Source organism: Aythya fuligula, chromosome 6 (genome assembly GCF_009819795.1).
Source record: "Aythya fuligula isolate bAytFul2 chromosome 6, bAytFul2.pri, whole genome shotgun sequence".
NCBI lineage: Eukaryota > Metazoa > Chordata > Aves > Anseriformes > Anatidae > Aythya > Aythya fuligula.
This window is the reverse complement of record NC_045564.1, coordinates 11,683,940-11,700,025: the sequence shown is the minus strand read 5'-3', so window position 1 is coordinate 11,700,025 and position 16,086 is coordinate 11,683,940. Positions and strand designations below refer to the sequence as shown.

Here is a 16,086-nt window from a genome sequence, read left to right as displayed (position 1 = left end):
CCCCCGCTCAGAAATCACCACCAGACACAGCACCCGCTGCAGGGATTTTTATTCACAAGCACAAGCTGGGGGCTGCCATTCCTGGCTGAGTGGCTCCACGTTGGTGCCCAGCACTGAGGGGAGGCGAGGCCCCTGTGGGCCCCTGGCAGCCTGGTGGGGATGGAGAGCTGCAGGGGAGCCGGTGAGGAGCAGCAGCAGCAGCAGCAGCCCCCCTCACCCAGCCTGCTCCTGGCGGTGTGGGTGGCTGATGAAGGCACACCCGAGGGAGCAGCCGCTTGCTGGCACCTCACTGCCTAGTGATGGGGGCCCGGTGGGTGGGGGCCTGGGGGGTGGGGGCCCGGTGGGTGGGGGCCTGGGGGGTGGGGACTCGGCGGGTGGGGGCCCGGTCCATGTGGTGCAGGTTTTCCAGGCCCTGGGTGTGGTGGCCCCCCTGGCCCAGGATGTGGTGGTGGCGGCCCTCCATGTGGTCCTGCAGGAAGAGGAGACACATCAGGAACTGCAGCGATGCCACAGGGCTCTCCTGGTAGGCACAGCACCTCCTGGCACCACCCTGGCTACTGCACCTAGCAGGACCAGGTCCCCTGGCAGTGCAATGGGGACATGTGGGGCAGGAGCAGCCTGGGAGTGCATGTGCCTGTGATGGCTGCACCGAGCCCTTCCCAAAGCCCCCACGGTGCGCGCTGCCCACAGCGTGGACCCAGACCCATGGGTGCTCACCTGGGTGGGGGGTTGACATCTTCTCACGGCCTTTGAGCTGCAAGGTAGGAACAGGTTCTGTCAGTGCGCTACCACAGTGCACAGCCATGGTGCGGAGCTTCTCCTGGGGCACTGCATTTCTGCAGGTAGCCATGAGCCACCGTCCCAGGTGAAGCCCCACATACCCCCAAGCACTGAGGCAACACTTGGGCTGGAGCCTCTGCAGTTCCCCACAGCCATCCCATCCCTTTTGGAGACCCTGGGAGCAATTGCCCTCACCCCTGCAACACCTGTTGCAACCTGGACACACAGCTTCCATCATTAAACCAACCCCAGCCCAACACCTCCTCTCCAGGCACTGGGGAATATGCTGAGCCTGTGCCCAACCACGAGGGACTGTGGGCAGTCCCAGTGCCAGCCCTGGTGCCATCTGCCCTCCAACCCCCCGACACTGCTACCTCAGGGACTGTTTCCATTTACCTACGCTGCAGAACAGCCCCATCTGAAAGCGCTGTAGCTCCGACTGTCAATCTCGCACAGCAGCCCAAGGTAGCGGGGCTGGCTTTTGGGCACTCCTTAAATACAGGGCCCTGCCAGGACAACAAAGGTGTGACAGGCAGGCGTGTCACCCATAAACCGTTCTGTTAGTTTTGCATGTCACTATGGAGCAGCGGGAGTACAGACACATGTCGCATACAGTACTGAAACAAAGGTCTGCCACCCCTTAGAGAAACAGAGTCAAGGTTGGGGTGAGGATGGGTGGTGGCCTCAGCGCTGGCGTCAAGTGATGGGTTGAGTCAGGTGTCCCAGCCATGAACCCTGACGGGGTGCCCTCAGCACAGGCAATGTGCGTGGGTGCCAGTGTGTGGGGTCACATCCCCACAGGGGCTGCTGCAGGGCAGAAGGTTCAGGGCCCTGCTGATGACCCCCACAAACAGGTTGAGCTCAGGTACTGCCAGCGTGGGGGCAGGAGTGCTATCTGCCATCAGACCCAGTGATGGAGATGTGCCAGGCTGTGTCTGTTCCTCCCCACCCCACACTCCACACCCTGTGCAATGTGCCCTGCTGTCCCATCCCAGGACTGCGGTGACAATGACTTGAAGCACGTGTCCTCAGCATGAACCAATTCCCCTTTCCTCCTGCAAACACAGTTCCTATACTGTATCTGTCCCTCCAAGGATGTGTACAGTTTGTAACACCCACTGTAAAAACTTACTGAAAGGAAGCATGTTAGCCAGAGATGCTTTACTTGCTGCTGCCTTTTGTTGAAAGAGACGGGTGGGGACTCAATGCAGACTAACTTAAATCTGGCAGTAAAATCCGTTCCTGCTTACCTGGATTTCCTCGTACTGCAGAGGTAATATCAGACCTGAGACAGTGAGAAGTTCAGGTTGAAAACCCAAACTCATTGCCATAAATACTTGCAATTAACATCCAACCTTGATTTTAATGCCTGGGAGGTAGGGACTGTGGCTGTGCAGTGCATCACAAAGCAGTGTCTGGAGCCTTGGGGAGCAAGGGAGAGGCAGCAGGGATGCAAACTCTTACTTCCAAATGTGGCACTCATCAGCAACCCGGGACAGAAACATGCCTGTGAATTAATATATACAACTGTATATATGCACACACTGTAAGTTGAATTTTAAATACTCCTTTGCCAGCAAATAGCTTTTCACTCATGTCCTGCATAAGATCAGGGATTACCTGGGAAGAATACAGTGATTTATTAATTTTATTTAGAAATTAGAGAAATAATTTGGTATTTATTCTATAAATAAGGCTTAGGTCACACACAGGTTCAGCCGTGGGTGCATTCATTAGTAGTATAATTTTGTCTGAATAATTTAGCAGGGCTGGAGTACTCCCTGGAGGGGTTGTTGTGTAAGGAAAACATCATCTTCAACCCGTGCTCAGAAACACCTCCACTCTTGTACTGACAGTCCTCACTAGGGAGAGCTGTGGAGCTTTTGCACAGTTTAAATGCATGCAGTTGGTTGCAACACTGATATGGGTGATATATTTGGGACTTAGCCTATTTATTTTGGTTGGAAGAAAAAAAAAAGTTGTCGTAATGGTCTGCCTGAGATGAGCGTCCCGTAAGGAGCTCCACTTCCCTGTGGCTGTCAAAATCTTCAGATAATTTCTGAAGATACTTGCCTAAAGTCAGTGATGGAAGGTGAACCGTCTTTATAGAATCAGCCTTAGAAATAGATTTAGTTATGAAACTTTACTTGCCAAACTCCTGGTAACTAGGCATTATTTTTATATCAATTTCTACATTTCTGAGGTTTAGATCAGAGTTAACAGGGTAGTGCTCTGCTCCTGCTGTTTGTGGGAGCTCTGCTTGGCAGAGACATTAGAAGCTGAAAGTATTCTTCCAAGGTGAGGATACAGTCAGCTCAAAAAAGCAAATACCACAACTCCCCCCCTTATAGTTCAGTCTAGAACATGAGACTCATTTCAGAAGGTATCATCTGCCAATTGTTACCTGTTATGTTTCTAGACCAAAAATTGCTACGGTACTTTAAAGCCATGGGATATCATCTAGTTTGTTTTAAAAGGGATTTAGGGATCTGATCAAAGGAATTTCACAAAACATGGTCTAAATACAGTCATCTCTGCTTTGACAGAAGGTAGACCTGAATCACTCTACACTGGTAGCCACAATATTTTCAACAGAAACACAGGTATTTTAGAAGCACCTTAAAAACAAAGAAAACAAAACAAAACAAAAAACAAAAAAACGCCATCTGGTTTCCTCTGTGCTGGTTATTGTAGCTTGGATGTGAGCTGCAAGGACGTGAGCCTTCAGCACCCTTCAGCACCAGCACACCTTCCCTCTTTATACCCCCTGCAGTCCTCTCCTCCTGGGGTTGCTCCCTGTGCCAGGCGCAGGAGGGACACTGCAAATTGATGCTGTAATGCCTTCTCTCAGGGCCAGTTTCACAGAGAACAAATTCATATATTTTTAATGAACCTAGAATAGTCCTTTGGTTCAGCTAGGGAATGACCTAAGCGCAAGGCCATGTTTCAGCTGAGGTTACAGCATCCCAATGTTTTCAGCGTCAGAGAATTTGCAGTGGCAGCAGAACTGTTTGGTGTTTTTCATGAGAACTACCAAAGGGAGGCTATTTGGTGGGCCAGCACTGGAGCCCAGAGCTGTTCCTTTGCAAACATGACGCGCAGTTGTGCTGAGAGAACACACATCAGGTACTTGAAGAGGCCCTGAACCTATGTGCAGGGCACTGAATTGAGCCCCTTTCCTTGTCTCTGTCCAGAGTTCCATGGGCACCAGCCCCATTCTCAGCTGTGTGCTGCTGCTTCTGCTTCTAGGGCTTCCCCCTAGGATCCCAGCTCATCTCTGGCCAATGTATTTGTTGGTTCACATACACACACAGTGACCAAGGCACAGAGCTGGGGAACCTGCAGAATCCCACTTCCAATATGCTAGGACTATAAGCACAGCCCTGCAGAGGCAGAAACATCGTCCCCCTCCCACCCAAATTCCTCTCCTTTCATTACTTTTTTCTCCCAGTTCAATGACCACCAGCCTTTGTCTCGTGGTCTGGCAGAGCCTGGTGCCACACACGCCAGAGACACAAAGAAATACGCTGGCTTTTCTCCCAGGGCCTGCTATGAAGAGCTCACATTGTGTTTTACTGGGAAGGGGGAGACAAGGAGAGGGCTGAAATATCACGCTCGGCCTTAGGCTATGTAAAACCCTCTGTTTCTCTGAAGACATTGGCCCAAAGCTCTGGCAAAAAAAGCAGTGACCCTGAGGAAAAAAGCCCCAAGGTCACAGTCTCCTTTTGAAAGACCACGGCCATGAGTTTTAAAATAATGGAAGCGGTTCTTTGCACAGCATGGAAGTGGGTGAATGTAAGTGTGGAGATGAACACAAGCTCCCAGACTGGCACAGCCTGGCACCTGTGCCAGGTCGGAGAGGACCCAGAGCAGGATGGGGTTGTGTGCTGGGCAGTGACCCTGGGGAGGATCTGGAAAGTCACTTGGAGCTGCTCATTTGCAGAAGCAGCAAAGGGCCAAGGTTCCTGTTGTTCGCACATAATCCTGCTGCTCCTTGCTACACTAGCTACCAGTGCAGCAGATCTTTCCCTGTAAAATATGCATCGGAATGACTTGGGGCCATAATAAGCAGGACAGAGAATTCCAAAACTGTTCAAGTTTTGATCTGCCAAATACTCATTTTTCTGTTCCATTTTAATACAGGTCCGTTTTAACATCAGGAATGACATCAGAAAATGGGAGAAAGAGGCAGAGCTTCGAGCTTGTTGTCTCGGACTAGCAATGATGTGCGTTGATGCATTTCTTGGCCAGTTACCGAGCTAGGATATCTACCAAAATCAAATTGTTATTGATGGAGAAAAGTACTGTTTCTTTCCTGCTAGCTGAAAGCACCACTTACACCCAGCTCTTATATCAATACATTTATCCTTAGAAAATAGAACATTGCAACACTGCTGACAAATGACTTCATCTCTGGAGACACCACTGCCCGAAAGCACCTCCTAGCCCTGCCAGTCCTATGAGAGCACAGGTAACTAACTGCTGCAGATCGCAATGCCATAAATGCAAAGATTTCAGTGGTCAGGGCTACATTTAGTGTCAGTGCACTCAGGTTTCACACTGGGGACATTACTTTGCTCCCTGCTCCTGCTGCTCCTCACCAGCCCCCCTGCAGCTCCCGGTCCCCACCTCGCCTCCCTCAGGGCTGGGCACCAACGCGGAGCCACTCTGCCAGGAATGGCAGCCCCCAGCTTGTTCTTGTGAATAAAAGTCCCTGCAGCAGGTGCTGTGTCTGGCAGGTGATTTCTGAGCAGGCAGGGGGCCGTGAGTGGGCAGCGGGTGCACCATGGCCTCGTGCTGGGCCCCAAACAGAAGGACGGGGACACAGCTCCTGGCTGGGTGACAGCCCCAGGCAGGCGCCCTTTGCAGCTCAAAGCTTCAGTGGGGCTTTTTGTGAGGCTGCGGGAGGGCACGCCCAGGGATTTGGCACCATCTGTCAGCTATATGCATCAGAAAGGAACTGCAGCTGCTACCAACTTTGTCGTTCTACACTTGCAGCCTGATACAGTCATCTCCCCCGATGTAAAGGTTCTTGCTGTCCCTAAGACTAAAGGGCGTCACAGAGACACAGCTAGACCCATCTCAGAGGTGCCCAGCAAGGGACAAGAGGCCAGAGACACCAACTGCAGCAAGAGAAAGTTCTGACACACACAACAAAATGTTTCTGTCTCAGAGGGTGCTGCAGCCCAGGGACAGGGTCCCCAGAGAAAGGGGGGCTCCATCCTTCCCACATGGTCGGCTCTGGCTTTGGGGAACCTCAGCCTCACTGTGGAGACCCTGACCCAGCTGCTGCTCACAACCTACAGCCTTTACTGTGGGTGAAAGCTGCAGCACCAGAGATGCTGCCAGGCTGGCTCTGCTGTTTTTTTTTTTTTCTTTTTTTTTTTCCTTCTCACAATGGTGGCTTTCTCTGCAGCAGCTCCCACGGCCAGCTGCTGCGCCCCAGCCGCCAGTCAAAGCCGTGCTGTGTGCATCTCTGCGCAGTGCGGCTCTGCAGCCCGGGACACCCCCGCGCCGAGCTACCATTGGTGCCACCGGTGCTGCGGCACGGCTCGGGGCTCTCCGCCCCCGGGCATAAGAAGCCAGCAGGTGCCAGGGCCCGGCCGTGTTCCTGACCATCGGCCGGCTGCAGCTCCACCGTCAGCAGGGAGGTGAGAGGGGCTGGGGTGCAGGGCAGGTGCTTCACTGCTGCAGCCGGCAAGCTGGTGCGGTGGGAGGGAGCGGCTCGGGGACGGCTGTGCTGGAGCAGAGCTCTGCCCTCATGCAGGAGACCGTCAAGGAGCTGAAATAATCCTGGGTCCAGTGGATGGGAAACAGGCAGTGCTGCTGGCTACTGGCTCAGCATGGCGCAGGCAGGACATAAGCACATGCGCAGCTTTTAGGGTGCATAGATTAAATACTTCAGAAATGTTTTCTAACTGTTTGGAAACAGCCTTGCAGTTCAGACATAACCGCTGCAGAGGGGAGGGCATCTGCAGGATGGCTTTCAGTGCCTTCTGCATCAGGCCCAGCACTGATGAAACAGGAGCCAGGCACCAGGGCAGATGCTTATCACTAAATGAGTGTCAGACAATCTTTTTGTTGTTGGATGGTTGGTGGTTTTCTTCCCCCCAGTGTCAGTGCATTCAGCAGCTTTGGGTGCTTTGCATTTCTCCCCTTCAGAATATCTTGGGTTTGGCTGTTTGTGAAATCCGCAGAAAATGCTGCAATTATTAATACTCCCAAGAAGGTCTCCAGAGGAAGCGCAGGAGGAAAGAAGTTAAAGATGTCTTTATTTTTTTTCCCCACTGGCATCCAATAGAATTGACTCCTGCCTACATCCCCCCGCCTGTTCAGTTGGAGATGTAACTGCAGGCAAGAAAAGGCAGAGGCAGGGGCATATGGCATGGAAGTAGAAAGCAGAGTGTTTCGGAAATTCACCCCGTTGCCTGCTCCCATTCCAAGTAAGCAGGGCAAAGCAATGGGCTAAGCAACAGGAACCAAGGAATAGGTGAGGCAACAACACGTATGATTAAATAAATGCATTTTTTAAGATGAAGCCCCAGTCCTGGGCAGAGGCCAGTGCTTTATGCTCCTGCAGCCCATTTCTTATCTCCATAGAATTTCCCAAAGGGCATTAGCAACACAGGTTTAACAGACAATCCCATCTGACAGCTGGCTCTGCGTGTACGGGAAATGCAGGAACGTCTGCTGGAAGCCTGCAGGGCTTTGCCATCTCTCTCCACCTCATTTTCTTGTCTATGCCCTGCTCACAACAGAGACCCAAGGTGCCAAACTCACGTTGGTCCCAGGGGTTGTGCCTGCTCTGGGGATAGACCACGACAGGCACTGCTTGTGTTGTAGCTCTCCTTGACTCCAGGGCCCTCCGAGACAGAGCCGAGGTCTCTTGGGATCTTCCTCCCTGAAGTGAGAGCAAATGCGGGGGGTTGTTCTGCAACGTTCCTGGAGTGCAGGGGGTGGCACTGCAGATGCTGGGGGGCAGCCCAGGGCAGCACGCTGCGCAGCAGAAGGCATCACTGCTGCTCGACTCGGCTAACGCACCCATCACCTGCCTCTGTCCTCAGGACTGCACCGTGACCATGTCCGAGCTGGAGAAGGCCATGATCGCCGTCATCGATGCCTTCCACCAGTACTCGGGGAAAGAGGGAGACAAGCACAAGCTGAAGAAATCAGAGCTGAAGGAGCTCATTAACAATGAGTTGCCCCATTTCCTTGGTGTGAGTATTGCCCTCCACAACGCATGCTTGACTGAGCCGTGCCAAGCAGCTGCTGGCTCTGCTCACCTGTCTCCTGTGGGCAGCACGTACAGGGGAAAGGGTTTATTCACGCAGCAGTGTGCGAAACACTTCCCTACAGCTCCACAGGAGCAAGAGGTGCCTGGACAAGGGCAACAGCCTGTGTTGGGGCTGGGGATTTGATTGCAACTAGATACATTTTCTTCCCTGGGAAGGTGACAGCCTTGCCCCATGGGACTCAAGATGCCCCTTCCCACCAGCACTCCTGGGGCTGCAATTTCCAGTTCAGTAGGGCTGCTGTTGCGCAGGTGTAGCTGCAGGCACAGAAAGCACATAAAGCAGCAACGAACTGTTAGGGATGTGTCCGAACAGAATTCAGCCATAGGAGTGGCCAAGAAACAGGGACATCTTACTGCCCAGGCCTCTCGCTTTGATCCTTCCCAGCTTCGGCTGTCTGTTTCTATCCCTTCAGGAGATCAAAGACCAGGAGACTGTGGACAAAGTCATGGAGGCGCTGGACAGCAATGGGGATGCAGAGTGTGACTTCCAGGAGTTTGTAGCCTTCATCGCCATGGTCACCGCTGCTTGCCATGAGTTCTTTGAGCATGAGTGAGCCAGTGGGGAGCAGCTGAGCACCTCCCACTCAAGCTGGAGAGATGCAGAGCAGTACCACGTCTCCTGGGAAAGAAAGACTGGGTATGCTTAGGGGCTCCTTGGAGTTAAGCTTGTGCTAGTCTTAAGCAGCTTATTAAGTCCTGCAGCTTTGTGAGTAGAAGCACCCAGGTGGCTCAGGAAAGCCTCTTGACCAGTGCCCGCCGGGTTGGATGCAGTGTGCACGAATGCCTCATCTCAAACTCAGTCCCTGGTGCCGTACACAAGGGACAAGCATGGGGCTGGAGGCAAGTGGCCACTGCAATCTGGGGTTGTTTGCCAAAGGAGAAGGAAAACTCAAGACCTGAGGTGGGGGGGTAACGCAGAGGGGCTGGTTACAGAAGCTTGTCTCTGAGCCCACTGGCCTCAGTGGAAAGGCTCCTGGTGATGCTGTGGGCTCTGACCACCTTGCACGTGGTACTAACCCAGTCCCATCACAGGGGCTCAGCAGAGACCATGCAGCTCTTGGCAACTTGAGACACTCCTAGTTTGAAAGGCAAAGCATAACCATGTAACAGACCAAGCTTTTCTCTCACCCATGAACCCTCCTGCTTTTAGCAGCCTGCAGAACTGGAAGTGAAAGCACACGAGGCTCCTGGGCTGGGGGCAGTTTCTGTGCCTGGAATGCACCTTGGTAAGGTCTCCAGGCTCAGCCCAAGGAAAAGGGGAATCCATACAACATTACCACCTGCAGCCTCCAGAGTGTGTGGAAACAATGACAATAAAAATGTTTTGTTATCTAGGCCACAACTGGGCTCTAGTGAAAAATGTGTCCTTTTGTCCCAGGCTCTGTGCACCTCTATGGCTACTACGCACTGTCAGAGGGGAATCTGAAGGACACAGCCGGGAGTGCCACCATGGCACACGCTGGCAGTAGGCTGATAACTGGGCATCGATTCAACTCCTCCCTGGCACCACTGCTGCCAGTCAAAAAGCTCAGGGCTGTTGCCCCCACTGTGCTCCACCAGGCTGCCCAAACTGCGAGGCCAAAGGAACACAGTGCACCTCAGTAGGATTGCTGCCATTCGGGATGTGTCTGCTTCTGGCAGGGTCATCCTCAGGCTTGCACTGATGAGCCTCTGCAGAGCCCAAACTGAGCCTAGGACAATTTCCCTGAAGCCTGTGCCCGTCTTTTTTCAGTCTGCACCTGCCATCCAGACCAGACACACCTGTAAGTTAGGCATTCACGCAGAGGAACAACACAGCAACATCTCTACTCATAAATTCACAATAAAGGTGACTGTGGATGTCGCCATGGTTTTTTACTTCACAAAGATTCCATAAGCAGAATGCCCTGCCTTCCAGCAGAGACCAGCTTATCTGCCTCCTCACGAGGAGGAAAGAGGACACTCAGTCAGAAACATGCATACAAGAAAGGTATCTCTTGCTCCATCAGGAATTTAAAAAGGCAATTCTGCCATGCTAGGGTAGCACTCATTTGCCGAGAACTTGTTTAGCATCCATCCAAGTTACTTCTACCACATTTTTAACATTCTCACCAGTTCCTGCTACTGCTCTCTGTCAGCCATTTCGAGCACTTGTACAGACCTAAGGCCATGTGTGAGGACAGTGCCCGAGGACACTGTCTGTCCCAGAGCATCCCAAGGTTAGGGGAGCTGTAATGCTCACAACCCTGCCTCAGACCTGAACCTGAGGTTAGCAGAGTGGTTTAACGCGCTGCACAAGGCTCTGCAGGTGAGGCTGTCTGGCACCCACCTGCCTTTTGCCCCACTGCACTGCCAGTGCTCACACATGAGGAATCCCTCCCCAAGACACCCTCACAGCACTGCAGCAGCAGAGAACTGCAGTGCAACGCCTGGCCAGACCCAGGGCAGGCTGTCCCGTCCCCCGGCCAGCAACCAGAGCAGCATCAGGGGGTGAAACAAGAGGTTTATGCACACATTGCTGGCAGTAAGGCTGATCCTGTCTTAGCAACACCATGGCTGGAAATAAACAGGAGCTTTGCCTTACATAGAAGGTAGAGCAGAACTGGTGCCTCTCATCAGGGAGGAAGAGCACACGTCTTCCTTCGAGATGAGTGCCCCCAGCTGCTGCAAGTGCAGCACACACCTTTGCACTGCACCCACAGAGGAAAGCAGAACTTTGCTGAAGTGAAAAAGAAACAGACTGCAAAGACAGAGGCATCTGCACCACCTGGTCTGCACTACAGCACTGCTCCTGCTGTGTCCCGCTGCTTGCTGACATAGGTGGTGCCTCAGCTGAGAGAACGGGCAGAGACACACACTTGTTGGGTGAGGCCAGCAAAACAGTTTGGGAAACATGCAGTGCCCCTGCCACCAGCTCACCGCTGCCAAGCCCTCCTGCACACAGTGCTACTGCCAACACCTGAGGTCCCCAGAGACTACACAAGCCCTAGAGAAAGGAAGTCACTTCAGCTTTGGGGCTGAAACTGCTTGTTTTCAGAGCTCGGGAAGGCAGACATCACAGCAGGGCTGAGGCAGGCTCAGAAAGCTTACCTAACTCACTAAATTCCCATCAGTATCAGACTGGAGATATTTAAAAGTGCCAGTACTGGCAGCAACAGATCTGCTGAAAACCAGCACTGTTTTTCAGGCTCTGACAGTGGCAGATCACTCTTCAGGTAGTGAATATGACAGGCTAATGAAATTCTTAGTTTTTTGTTATGCCTCCATCCCAGCCAAAAGAAACAGCCAGCTAGATACCCAAGGTGTGTGTCCTCTTACAGCACCTCACCAGCAATGTTTGAAGCTAGCACTGATGAGATTGATCTGACATTGCACCAAACCCAGCAGAGCTCAGAACCCCCCCAGTTCTATTATTTGTGCAGACATAAGGTGACAGTCTCTGGAAAGGGTAGTTTGGCAACAGACCTCTGTCTATGATGCTCTGCGAAGCTGGCAACACAGACCTCTATAGTCTCATAGTTTGGTAACACAGACCTCTATCATAGATGCTCTGGGGAGAAGGGAGGCCAGCACAGACACACCACAGACACAGGACAGGTAAAGTCCACAGCAGCACATCAGGAAGAGATGGGGATTAAGGGTTCCAAGAGTCAGCAGCATGGGGGCAGAGACCCCGGGATTGTGCCTAAAGACAGTCATTTGGAGAGAATGATAAGGAATTGGAAAAACAACCCAAAACCTAGTGAAAAAGACTAAAAAAAAAAAAACACAAAACAAAAAACCCCACACATGGTTAGATATTGTGTAATTGTCTGGCCTAAAAAGCCAATAAAAGGAGCTTCAGTGTTTTGGCCAAAATATGGGTCTTATAAAATTTGAGGCTTTAAATTTATATGTAAACAATAAGAATCCTTTTTCAGAGGAGGAATCAAGTTATGCTCCCTATAATCCCAATATTGCACCGGAAGCAGCAGCAGCTGCTCCAGGAGGGGAGACAGGGACTGCAATTGATGCTGTCCCTGAAGAAGGAGCGCACTCTAGGCTCTGACAAGAATTAGAACAATGTGGAAGAGTCACAGCATAGAGTCTGCAGGCTAAGAGTGCAAAAAATAACGTACCCAATAGATTTAAACAGAAAAACACAATATGGTTTTCCCACAAATCAAACGTGGACTTTTTTTTGTATTTCAATACAAAATTTTGTATATTGAAATACAGTCCTCAGAGAAGAGCCTGACCTTCTTGGATGGGGTAAAACAACCACGTAAACAAAGTACTGCGCCACATTTCCCACACTGCAAGCTGAGAGGTGCTCTTCTGTCCTGGTGGTCTAAATGACATGGAAGCACATCCCTGCTCCCTCTCTACATTAAGCTGAAAAGTACATTTCAGAAGAAAGTGGTAGCATTTCTGTGAGTGATCTGTGGCTTTAATTTATTCCCCCTACCAGATATTAAATCTAAACGATTTGCCTAGCTTTACTTACTGTACTGCAATTGTCAGGGCAATAGAGTATACTTCCAGTTTCTTCATTCTGAAATATTCTTGGCTTTTATTGTACCAAGTCTGAGGTCATCCTGCATCCTGAATAGTGTGGATTTCCAATTGCTGGAGCAAGGCAGCTGACAGAGCAGGAAACTAGAAGAGGAAAATGCAAAGTGTTTTTGTTTGTTTGTTTTAAAAGCAAAGGAAATAAACCAACTTCAATAACCAAACAACGAAAAACCTACCCCAAAACAATTAAGGCTATTTTTGTATTTTCTCGCCACTGTAACATTACAAGTATAATCACAGTCACTGTGGCACTAATGTACACATTTGGCAAGCAAAAATGCCAGAAATAAAAACAAACTGCCGTCTTGCAGTTACCTTGACAAGCTAAGTTTTAAGGAATAATAGAACTAGGAAACGTTTGTCACCTCTATAAGCAAGCTCTTATTTTAGGTGAGAACAGGATTCTAAAAGTGACCGGAGGAAAAGACAGCGGCGTATATTATTTTAATAACAACATATACTGAAATACAAAATGGTAGAACTCTGCTTTTACGGCATTGGCATAATGGAACTGTAAATAAAACACAGTGTGTTTAGTTCCTTCTGAACAACAACACTGGTCACAAAACAAAATCTAAAGACTGTAGCAAAAAATTGCAACAGAATTTGTCACGACAACAAACTCTGGCTTAGAAACATCTCATTTAACGTATCTGGCCATGTAAATATTTAAAGTATGTTAACCAGCTAAATATAAACATTAATTCAACAGTAAGAGTTACATCTTAGTATAAGCAGCATCAAATAAATCCCAAAGTGCAAGAAGTTAAAAAAAAAAAAAAAAAAAAAAGTTGCAGTTTCATTAACTGTAAACTAGTTAGATGTAATTCAGCTCTATTATCCGCTAACATGATTTCTGACCGGATATGCTACAATTCTTTAAATGCTTAAAGTGTGCAAGCTTTCATAAATTCCCTTTTCATAAAATTGCTAAAACACAGTTATGAATATGCTGCAGAAACCAAAACCATATGCTTTAAAATCCTTGAAGTGCAAAATACATGTATTCACATGATAGCAGGGAAAAAATAGATCACTTTAAAAAATCATTAACTCTGTACAGAAAATTAGGAACAGGCATTTAAAATTAACTCAGTGCTTCCTTTTTTCTGCTATAATACATTCCTGGGTTACAGTAAGCAACAAATAAAGGCTTACAATAGCCTCACAGTACTGTTTCTAGAATGACATAAAGCTTATAAAAAGTCAGTACAATGTGCTAGCTCAGATCTTCAGTAGTCACTGGAATCCCACCTAACACAACTGAGTGTATTTGAAAATTCTGCTTTGACAGCAACCCTTTCACCACAACTTACATCCTTCCCTCAGTGTGGCACAACCAGCTCGCTTAACCAACTACAGTTTATTAATTCAGGAGAAAACGGGGCTTACCATGTTTATTACAGTGTTTTCCATGCCCAGTAATTTAGTCTAAAATAAAAAAAAAATAAATAAATGGATTTTTTTAAACCTGTCTTCTTCAGTTTTGATGAGTTAAGCTGCTTTGGTAATGTCACAATAAAACACGCAGTGCAGCACTATCTGGATACTATGTACAAGCCTTGTAATTAACAGAAAATGAAAAAGGCTCAAAGTTGCTATCCTCTGGCTATGTACAATGCTTGTAAAAACAAATCACACTTTACAGGAGAAATTCTTGCGTGTTTCCTAAACCGTCTGTTGGTACCCATCTGTTTTCTGTGGGTGTGCCACCTCCCTTTCCTCTTCAAATAAAACCTATCTTCATTTAGGAAACTACAACTTAACGTATTTCTCACATACACAGAAGTATCCATTTATCACTCTGTAAAAGTGGGTGTTTCAGTTGCTCAGAAACCTTTGGAAGTCATTATTAGATAGCGCTGCTTGTGTAAAAACATTCACGAGGGCACATGAACAGGGTGAGCCCTTCCATAACGCAGAGTTCTGCATATGACACTGGCTACAAGCAGCCTCTGCAAGTTTCTACCTGTCTGCTATGCCCCAAAAAAGCGTTTGCGCTGAAGCTCCAAGTCAGAGGAACAAGTCCATTTGGAAATGCTCTCTGGGAGCACTGCTGCAGCATGTCATCTTCACTCAAGAAAAATTAAACCAGACAGTACCTCTCCCCAGTCACACTGGGGACGACAAGGAACAGCTCATTTTAGTACCTCTTACAGCCTTTCCTCCTGCTGCCGCCTTCCGTCACCCTGGTGAGGTTGCTCACGGTTGTCATCTTGGTGCTGCAGTTCTTGAGTCTTTTCTCCAGCCAGTGCTTTTGTCACTGCACCAGGTCTAACACTGGACCTCTCCTCTTCCTGCTGGTGCTTTTTACAGTGCTTTTCAAAAGTGGAGATTTTGGCAAAGGTCTGGTTGCACACCAAGCAGTGGTACGGCCGCTTGCCGCTGTGTGTTCTCACGTGAAGCTGGAGGTAGGAGGCCCTGGAGAAGGCTCGACTGCAGACCGAGCAGCGGTGAGGCTCACGCTCCTCGTGGGTCCTCAGGTGCTGCTTGAGGGACGAGCCCTGCCTGAAGGCCTTCCTGTACCTGCTGCAGGCATAGGGCCTCTCCCCCGTGTGCAGGCGGCCATGGAGCACCAGCCCCGCCTTCTGCGTGAAGGCCTTCTGGCACTGCAGGCACCTGAAGGGCCTCTCGCCCGTGTGCAGGCGGCGGTGGGCCTGCAGGTGCGAGGCGCGCCCGAGGCACTGGCTGCAGTCCTGGCAGCCTTAGGGCCGCTCGCCCGTGTGGGCGGCCTCGTGGCGCGCCAGGTGCGAGGCCTGCAGGAAGCGCCTCCCGCAGGCGGGGCAGCCGAACCGCCTCTCGCCCGCGTGGCAGCGCAGGTGGAGGGCGAGGTGCGAGGAGATGAAGGCCCTGCGGCAGCGGAACGGCTTCACCCCGCTGCTCCCCGCTGTGCCCGCGGCGCTGCCTGGCGAGGCCGCCGGCCCGCGCGAACGCCTTCCCGCACCGCCCGCGGCCGCACCGCCGCCACCACGGCCCCGCGGCGCCCGGCGGCCATTTTGGGGAGGAGCCGCGGCGGCCGCGGGAGGGGCCGCGAAATGGCGGCCGGGCGCAGGGCGGGGCTAAAGCGGCACAGGCCGAGCGCCGACAGGCAGCGAGTCAGGCGTTCAGCAGCTGTTTGGAAACGTTTAATGCTTTTTTTGTTTTAAGTCTTACTTTACAAGGCAACTTGTCTCACTGTCAACCAACATCTCCATACAAAAATCTTACAATGTTTTATTTGCTAAAAAACTACAACATTCAAATTGGGGCTAGGTAGTTTTTTTTTTTTTTTTTTTTTTTTTTTTTTTTCCAGCTGTTGTGTTATGAGGAGTGTCCCACAGTCCACTGCTAAAGGCTGCTGTACTTAGACAATAAGTTACACACGTGCTGTACATAATTACAGTCATAGGAGGGTATGCAGCTGTATAATACACCACAATCAAACACCATGAGGGCAAAGAACTAATATATACGAAAGCACTTTGTAGAAGATTTTATAG

The 16,086-nt window shown here is 50.3% G+C and overlaps 1 protein-coding gene and 1 long non-coding RNA gene across 3 annotated transcripts; one reads left to right on the top strand and one right to left on the bottom strand.

The window, feature by feature from the left end:
• Positions 1–74: 74 nt before the first annotated feature.
• Positions 75–15,466, bottom strand: LOC116490647. Of its 2 annotated transcripts, XR_004253399.1 has the most exons (5): positions 14,758–15,466; positions 12,540–12,691; positions 1,177–2,287; positions 718–754; positions 75–469 (listed from the first exon to the last, which is right to left on the bottom strand). It is a non-coding gene; the product is annotated as an uncharacterized LOC116490647 (long non-coding RNA). The 2 variants fall into 2 exon arrangements; XR_004253400.1 differs by lacking the exon at positions 1,177–2,287 and having other exon boundaries at positions 14,758–15,446.
• Positions 6,290–9,434, top strand: S100B (S100 calcium binding protein B). Its single transcript, XM_032190028.1, has 3 exons — positions 6,290–6,431; positions 7,845–7,997; positions 8,488–9,434. The coding sequence occupies exons 2-3, from the start codon at positions 7,860–7,862 to the stop codon at positions 8,626–8,628; spliced, it is 279 nt and encodes a 92-aa protein (XP_032045919.1). The 5' UTR covers positions 6,290–6,431; positions 7,845–7,859; the 3' UTR covers positions 8,629–9,434.
• Positions 15,467–16,086: the final 620 nt, after the last annotated feature.

Coding starts and splice junctions, on each gene's coding strand:
- S100B (XM_032190028.1), top strand. CDS start 7,860: ATGTCCGAGCTGGAGAAGGCCATGATCGCCGTCATCGATGCCTTCCAC. Junction 7,998..8,487: donor AGTTGCCCCATTTCCTTGGT/GTGAGTATTGCC, acceptor CTATCCCTTCAG/GAGATCAAAGACCAGGAGAC.